This window comes from Pocillopora damicornis, chromosome 7 (assembly GCF_964200805.1).
Source record: "Pocillopora damicornis chromosome 7, jaPocDami1.2, whole genome shotgun sequence".
Lineage (NCBI taxonomy): Eukaryota > Metazoa > Cnidaria > Anthozoa > Scleractinia > Pocilloporidae > Pocillopora > Pocillopora damicornis.
Genome location: NC_142676.1, coordinates 10,718,019 through 10,726,304, shown reverse-complemented (window position 1 = coordinate 10,726,304; position 8,286 = coordinate 10,718,019). Strand labels below are relative to the sequence as shown.

Sequence of the window (8,286 nt, the reverse complement as noted above, 5' to 3'; positions counted from 1 at the left end):
TCCGAAAGAGATTCTTGTATTGATAATTAAATTGATAAATTTGAACTTGTGAAAATGAATTTCTCCTGATTCATTGCCTCCAATTGCTTTTATTGCCAGACGGGAGCAGTAAATCATGGAGAAGGAACATGATTCACAGGAAGTTCTTACTAGAGAATCAAAATAAACATCGTTAAGGTAATTCAACAAAGCATCACAATATCAACTGTCGTACATATCTTTCAGCAAACAAAAGAGGAAGACGGAAATATTGACAGAAATATGGATATGAAAGATGTCGCGGAGGTGAATTGGCTGACTTAGCTTGTAACAAGGCCGCATGATAATCAAAACTTATCCATCATGAATATCATGACACACAGGAAGTTCTTACCACCACCAAAATAAACAGTGGTTGCATGATAATTTGGCAAAGTTCAGCATGCCTGCTGTTGTGCATGTGTAAAAACGATAACCCAGCAAACCATCAAATGAATTCTTCATTTTCACAAACTAGGTTTACATCTATCCATTTATTTAACGCACGCATTTTTAACGACGAACCAATTTAGTCAATTACATTATGACACAGAACTTTTGCGAGCTTCACCGGTCTTATCGATTTTGTTATGAATACAAAATTGTAGGAAGGTTTGTGACCTAAAACAATTCTTTCAGGTCCAATTTATCCTAACTCAGCACAAACGGTTTAAATATCAGTGTGCTTATCATTTAAAAAATTTCATTTATCATTCCTAAAATGGGAAAACAGTATGGACATATAAGGTTTCGTGGAGGTGAATTTGCTGACGATTTACACTGCTGCATAATTATAACTGTTATATATGAATTTTTCATGATAGCATGTCAGGCCACAGAATGATGTGACAAAACTTAATTATGGCAATTGACAGGCAAATTATTGCTGAACCGAGCAGCATTCTAAACAAACATTTTTACTGGTAGAAACTAAGGCACAAAAGATGACATGCGAAATAATTTGACTGCTATTGGTTTAACCGGCGACAGCCTAATTTCTATTGCTTTAAACTTCCCCTGTCATGATATGTAATATTAAGTAAAGAATTCGTTTCTTGACCAGAACTTTTCTAATCGTTTTCTGTATCATGTATTCTGTTTCTGTCTCCCTTCTCTTATTGGAGCTCTGCTTTATGATACAAAGGGCTGTCAGATCACAAGGTTAGTTTCAGTATGACTTACATTCAATTCATGTTTACCTTTGGTTCGTTTATTGGTTTTTTTTTTTTTAGGAAGCGTTTAATTGAATCATAAGAATTCGTCATTAAGTCAGAAAATTAGCTTTATCCACCTATATTAACTGAAGAATCGTGGTTAAAATATTCAGTTATCAACGCACAGATAGTACTTTGAAGAAGTATGACATTTTCGTGTACGAATGTGCATTAATTAAGAATTCTACAAAGCCAAACATGACGACTAAACTTCTGCCGATAAATTTGAACCCCCTTAGTCGTCTCCCTCCACTGACCCTAGTTGTTCAGAGATTGCCGTCTTTCCGAAGATACCCGCCTTTAAAACAAGCCCTCAAAACAAGCAAAACAGAAATGAGATCATTTTCAATTTAAGAACAGTAGAGAATTTTTGCCGTGTTGACATACTCTCATAATAACACCCGAGACACTTTCGAGGGTTTGTATATCCCTTTCCTTGTAGAAATAAAATATACGAAGAAAAAAATTCAAGTCTAATACAATTGATAATGAATTGCCACCTACCAAGTTTTCCGAAATTCGTAATATATTATCATAAGCAATAACGTTACGTTTAATGTATTATTATTTCCATTTCAAAGACGTCTGCATGGCAGACCAGTGTCGTAATTTGGAGTTTGGGCCTGAGAAAGTATTTGAAGGGAAACGCCTTATAAACCACACAATTCGCACCGTAGAAATAACAGTTTCCAGGTTCTGTGAAAACTTGTGTTATATGGAGCCCGACTGTGTTAGCATTAATCTTTATACACGGGGAGATGGAAATGGAAATCATAAATGTGAACTGAACAATGCTACACATGAAGGACACGAAAAAAAGTTGATAGACCAAGAGATGTATTCTTATCACGCAGCCGAGGTAAACGTAACTTTTAATTTAAGAGTAAGAGTGGTTTATTTTGTTTTTCTTTTTAAAACTCTGAGTCTCGTGTTCACCTTTAATTACGAACTTGAGTTTCTTTCCCTCTTTCAAGACATTAGCGGTAATACTGAGTCTGTGCTATTCACCAGAATCTCCTCAAAGAGAAAGCATTTCAAAGTTATTGGAGAAATATAGAAATAGAAGAACAACTATGATAACAAGGATAACGATGACAATATTGATGATGGTAGCGGTGCGGTTGACTATTAGATGTTGAAAATGATTATAATGATGATAATGACAATGACAAAGGTTTGTTTTTTCTGTTAGAGCAATTGTGTTCAAAATTCTTGTGAGAACAATGCCACTTGTCAGAGCGGATTTACTAACAAAGGTTATCGGTGTCTTTGTACCGCTGGATTTGAGGGTTCATTTTGCGAAAGAGGTAAACACAACTTCAATGTTGATATCTTGAGGCCTTTAGTTTAACAACAACAAGGAAAAACTTTACCACGCTTTTTAATCGGGTCTCGAAGAATAAAAGAGCTTTTTCTATCCTCATGTAGCTTAAAGCTCTCTTACTAGTCCGTAAGAATCGAACAACAACAGACCTTTGTTGTGGTTTCTTCACCAACCTAACTCAATGGCGAATTTTTGGTTTTTTGGCATTTCCTTTCGTCATCTCCCTTCTCCTTATTAGGTCTTCACATCGCTTCTTCTGAGCTACACCGAAAGTAGGAAGAAACAATAGTAAAATTAATAAACCACAAAAAGAAACAAAAAGATAATTAGCCACCTGTAGAACTTTCCGGATTAAAAAAGAGAGAATATATGACTGTTTCGCAACTCATCAATACTGCTTGTGACTTACAAGGAGTATGTTGATCGATTCATTTTGAATGTTTTTTTTTTTCACTTTGTACAAAGCAAAAATGACGTATAGTGATCACGAGAAAGCAAAAAATACGTTAACCACATTAAGAACAGCATGTGAAGGAGGCCAACCCAATTGTTGTTGTTTATACAGTCGTTGGTGCTTTTTATTTTTATTTTTTTTGGGGGGAAGGGGTATGATAATTTTGTTTTCATTTATTTGTTTATTTTTTTTTCTTTAGACATCAACGAATGTGTTCGTGAGCTGTACAAATGCAGTTCTGATGCGTTTTGCAACAATACCAAAGGGTCTTACAACTGTACATGTAAACCTGGATTCACTGGAAATGGAAGAGAATGTAAAGGTAAACGTTGGGGTCGAAATATAGAGGAAATCAGCTGGTTAAAAGTCTAAGTAAGAATTTTGACACATCGGCGATAGCACTACTCTTGTACTGAGCCTTGTAACCCTTATAAGTTTCTAAGTCCCTCTTCCGTCTAGTGTTTTAAAACGTTTGCAAATCCTTGTAAGGAGAAAGTATCGAATTCGGTTTTCGCATGAAATCACGATTTATGAAACGTTGTGTCTGTGTCTGCGTGATCTCCCTCGTCCTTTGGCTTCAGAAGACAACTCAGATCTCGGTGCTGATAATTCAAGATATCATACTCAACCTCACCCAGTAATTGCTTATTAGCTTAAAACTTTTATTCATCTCCTTTTTTTCTTTTTTTTTGCAATTGGTAAGTGCCTCTGAACCACATTCATCGATGATTCTTAATCGTTTGACAGTTCTCTTCGAGTAAAATCATAAAATACGAGATACAAGGTGGCATCTGTTCCAGCTTACACTGTTACTATTATCAGCCAGATTTGAAACTAAATGCCCAAAAAAATATAATTAATTGTTTTGCAAACACAAATAGTAATAAACTTGGATTAAAAACTGGATGAAAGTATCCATTTTTATTAAGATAACAACGATCGATCGATCCTCTCCCGACGCTGTTTCTTATCAATTAAGAAAATATATAAAACATACATGCCACCAAATAAAGTGAATGAAAACTAAGAACTCTTTCCAGCCAAAAAGCAGAGCTTGAAACAGGATAAAATTCTTCTGCCAATCAATCAGAGTGCAGTCAATATAGTTTCCCAATGATGGATTAAGATGGAGCTAAAACAAGTTTGCAGTTTCTTCTAATCAAAGGTATTTTTAAACTTCTTGCAGGAGCTTCCTCGTGTAGAGAAATTCATGACATGCAAGTAGATTTGATTTTCCATATTATATTCATAATACATCAAATATCGCGCTTGCCCGCATAATAGTTGAAGCCCATCACGGCGGAGAAAGTCCTCCTTTAAACCTTGATTCATTTCAGTAGAGTGCATAACTGTCATCACAGAAGAAGTGAAAAATATCCTTTGCCCTCGGACACCTGTTTGATTCCAGGACAAATAACCGAGCATCGTTGTTATGAAGGCTGGTGCTTATATTTCGCAGATTGACGTCTGAAGGATCAACTTTTCCTTTGCTTATTTGTTGAATCATCATTATAATTATCACTCTGTATCTTTCCCATTATCACCTTCATTGCCACCGTTGTAGCTATGATAGTTATTTTTATAAGCTCAAGTTTTATTTCACCATCATTGTTTTCACTATTTATTGTATTTTTTTTTTTTTTTTCATTTTGATTCGAAAGATCCAATGTGAGTGGTGTGGTTACCCTTCTTGTTGACTCCCAACCATTGTCCGTTTTCTGTCACATGGGAAATTTTGGATGTGGAGATGGAGGATGGACGCCAGTCATGAAGATTGCCGGCAGTGAGGTGCATACTTTAGTTAACTAATTATCTCGTGTATAAACCTACTCTCTTTCAAAACGTTGCAAGTTAAAAAAAAAGTGCATGTTACTTACATATGCAATTTGTTATTCATCAAGAAGGTAATACATGAAGAACAGACTTCGTTCAGGACTTATTGCGTGTAGTGACTATTGAAAAAGGATTAAAAAGAATTTATAAATATATGCTATCATATTTGTCTCAATTATCATGTAACAGTACAGCTAGATAAGAAATACACAGCATTACGATCATAATTCGGTTAAAAGCTGTTCGGAACAAAGAACATTTCTTATCTGAGTTAAAGTTCCACAACAGTTAATTGATGTGTAGATATTACACTGATTTAAAGAGCTGTCATTCCTCATCCCCTAAACAGCGGGGAGGGTGGGGGATAGGTAGAGAAGGATTCTTGGAGGACTATAGAACAATTAGTGCCATTTTACTTGCCAATGATTTTATCGTGACACAACCATACTCAAATTTTTTTCTCTATGCAAAGAGATCTGAATTTCGTCAAAGAATAGCAACGTCTATCATCCTTCATTCACTTCACAAATGATTATCATTTCAATGAATCTTGATTGGCGTGCAAATGAAAACAAAGTATAACTCCTTATAACTAGATACATATGTCATGCAATGATCTACGGCGCCGGGTATTATTGGACGTAATTGATGTTGGTAATTACGACACGATGTCGTAAATACTAAGGTCAATTCATCGGTAAAACAAATGAGTAATGGACCAATAAATGCAGATACACGACAGGAATTCGACAGAAAATATCCATTAATTCGGAGTAAATAAAAACAATTAATTGCTCATTTATTTCAGGCTACCTTCCATTATAAGGCGGATTACTGGATAAATTACCAAGGATACAATCTTCCCGGAGGAGAGACTGGGTTCGACGGACAAGAATCAAAGCTACCCACCTACTGGAACACATCCTTCTCCAGGATCTGTCTCGGTATGAAGACCCACCAACAGCTCAGGTTCATTGTCATCCACAAGCAGGCTGACTCTCTGTACTCACTGATCGCTGATGGCCAATATCGCGCCACCTCACTGGGCCGTGACGTGTGGAAAGAGTTTATTGATTCCCAAGGCTCGTTACAGGACAACTGCGACAAAGAAGGGTTCAATGCCGTTTGTACTAGGGAAGGACATTCTAAAGCCAGAATTGGTATTGTTGGCAACAACGAGAATGACTGTGTCACGTGCGACTCAAGGATCGGACTTGGCACAGGAGGTCACCCTGAAGATTCAAACACGTGTGGTAACGAGGCCGTGGCTAATCCAGATAATGGAGAGAAACACATCAAAGTCATGGGATACATCTTGGTCCAATAAACATGACTAAAAAATGATATTAGGTTAAATTGTTTCTATATAGATTTTCCTGTTTCAAGCGCAACCCCTCGGATAGGGACTTGTATCCGCGCGTAACTTTAGTTTTACCCTGGATCAATCTCTAGCCATTCTTTCTATTAAGTCTACAAAGGTAAATTTGAGAGTTCAAACATTCTTTTATGTAAAACGGCATATCAAATAGCATTTAAATAGTCTTAAATAGTCATTTAAATAGATAACAGAGTTATCCAACTCGCTTACTGTGTCGTAGAAAATATCATTAGCAGATAACTTTTTTTCTAATATTATCCTACAATTTCAGAAGGTGTAACTAAGAGGAAGAGTTGGACGGGTCAAAATCTCTCCCCCCTGCGTTTCGATTCTAATTTGTGTCGTTAATATCCTTAAAAGAATCGATTTGGAAAGGAACAGTCATGCTTTGTGGCCTAAATGAAAATTGAAACGATACTTTAATAAAGTAGACTGGTTTGTTCATGCATTGTCTTTCGTTGCTTTCAGTGAGATGTAGATGCACAGTTCTGGACTTATCAATAACTACCTTGGACTTCCTGCTTAGATGTAACAATCTTCCGTAACTAATATAATCTTGTCTCTCCACCACATCGCCCGTTTTGCATGGGTGCCCTCTTTTCTACGCTATTTCCACTCTAAAACTATATTTACCCTTTCGGATATCAGATAGAAAACAGTGTGGAGAATATGCATACTGATTTCAGGGCGTAAAGGACTAACCTTGCAATAGATTGGCATCCCACCCAACGGGGGCCTTGAGGCAGAGTACGGAAAAACTCTTTGAGGCCCTCGTGAAAATAACAGGCCCTTAGTTGCTCTACAACAATAAAAGCCGGATAAGCTCTGGCGGGAACAGCTCTTTGACTTATGAACTGTTATTACCTTTCAAATGATTTCCATTTCTCAGCCATTTTTTTTTTTGTGAGAGCGGTCACAATGGTCCTAAATACTGTTTTGTCAGTTGCTTAATGCGGATAAATAAAAGTATCCTGGAAACTAGGGAAAAATCCCAAAGAAAGTTTAGCACAGAACAGCCTGAAGAATGTTTTATCATCAATTTTAGCTAGCAAAATTTAGAAATAAACCTATTAAATAAAATGCTCACAAGAAATACAAACATGGAAATATAAACGAAAAACATTTTACCCAAACTTTTTACAAGGAGAGAAATGTTGGATTTAGTTATTTTGACTTATAATGTCTCACACACCTGTTGTGTTGTTTCTTAAAAGTATGATAACTATTGTACAGTGAAATTGGCAGAAAGCCTCTTCCAACATTCAGGCATGGCATGTTCAAAACGTTCTAAAAACCTACCATCGTAGGTCCCATACACCCTTTCTCTCCCTGGATCGTGGTGTAAGTTCTCCTTACCATCCGCTATACATGTCTTTCAATATTAGTTCTGAGAAGATGGCAGTAAATTAAAGATCCCTTCATCATAAGGTGGATAATTTTCTTTACTCTCACCACCTTTTGGTTTATGGATTTATTGATTCTGTTAATTCTAACAAGCCTAAAAGATAAGAAATAAGACAGAAGAAGTTGACATTTTTTTCACTAATTCGACTTTTAAATTTGTTTCAACCAAAATTTGATGAATAGAGAGGGTAAGTTTCTCATAAATGAAGCTGTGGCACTGCGTCAATGGAGAGGTATTACATGATAATTTGGTTTTATCAACTGAGGTAATAATGGTCACTGTGAAGGGTTTCTTTAATTTTTCAATTCATATTATATTTTGTTTTTTTGTCTTACTTTTTTTTTTTCTTCATTTTGAGCCCTAAACTTCATCGTGTATGACTGCAGTGTAGAGGCAGTTCACTAAAAAATGAGCCAAGTTTTTTTAAACTTACTGTTATTTCAGAATTTGGGACCCATTAATCTGGGACCACTCTGTCTGTGATCCAGTTGGTCACTGCCTGACTGGAAGGAGTACCGAGATCGCTAACTGCGTCAGTTACATGGCTGAAATGATCCAAAAACCGTCTGGCCGCATGGCCACCATCCAGCTTCGCAAAAACTTGCTGAATACAAAAAGTGTGTTACAATAAAAGATGCAAAAGAATATTTTCTTCATGAA

The 8,286-nt window shown here is 36.3% G+C and overlaps 2 protein-coding genes across 3 annotated transcripts; both read left to right on the top strand.

Moving 5' to 3' along the window:
* The first annotated feature begins 871 nt into the window (after nucleotides 1–871).
* On the top strand, nucleotides 872–3,382 carry LOC149042517 (uncharacterized). The gene is made up of 3 exons (XM_089213605.1): nucleotides 872–2,091; nucleotides 2,425–2,539; nucleotides 3,210–3,382. Exons 1-3 carry the CDS (start codon nucleotides 1,789–1,791, stop codon nucleotides 3,380–3,382), a joined length of 591 nt encoding a protein of 196 aa, XP_089069731.1. The 5' UTR covers nucleotides 872–1,788.
* Nucleotides 2,885–6,665, top strand: LOC149042516 (putative skeletal organic matrix protein 5). Of its 2 annotated transcripts, XM_089213117.1 has the most exons (3): nucleotides 4,003–4,175; nucleotides 4,672–4,798; nucleotides 5,652–6,665. In XM_089213117.1, the coding sequence occupies exons 2-3, from the start codon at nucleotides 4,736–4,738 to the stop codon at nucleotides 6,168–6,170; spliced, it is 582 nt and encodes a 193-aa protein (XP_089069243.1). In that variant the 5' UTR covers nucleotides 4,003–4,175; nucleotides 4,672–4,735; the 3' UTR covers nucleotides 6,171–6,665. The 2 variants fall into 2 exon arrangements, with proteins under 2 accessions (XP_089069242.1, XP_089069243.1); XM_089213116.1 differs by having other exon boundaries at nucleotides 2,885–4,798.
* The last annotated feature ends 1,621 nt before the right edge of the window (nucleotides 6,666–8,286 follow it).

What these genes read in the sequence shown, in the direction of transcription:
- LOC149042517 (XM_089213605.1), top strand. Translation starts at nt 1,789, where the DNA reads ATGTATTATTATTTCCATTTCAAAGACGTCTGCATGGCAGACCAGTGT. An exon ending in ATTCTTATCACGCAGCCGAG is followed by an intron (nt 2,092 to 2,424) that starts GTAAACGTAACT and finishes TTTTTCTGTTAG; the next exon opens with AGCAATTGTGTTCAAAATTC. An exon ending in GGGTTCATTTTGCGAAAGAG is followed by an intron (nt 2,540 to 3,209) that starts GTAAACACAACT and finishes TTTTTTCTTTAG; the next exon opens with ACATCAACGAATGTGTTCGT.
- LOC149042516 (XM_089213116.1), top strand. Translation starts at nt 4,736, where the DNA reads ATGGGAAATTTTGGATGTGGAGATGGAGGATGGACGCCAGTCATGAAG. An exon ending in TGAAGATTGCCGGCAGTGAG is followed by an intron (nt 4,799 to 5,651) that starts GTGCATACTTTA and finishes CATTTATTTCAG; the next exon opens with GCTACCTTCCATTATAAGGC.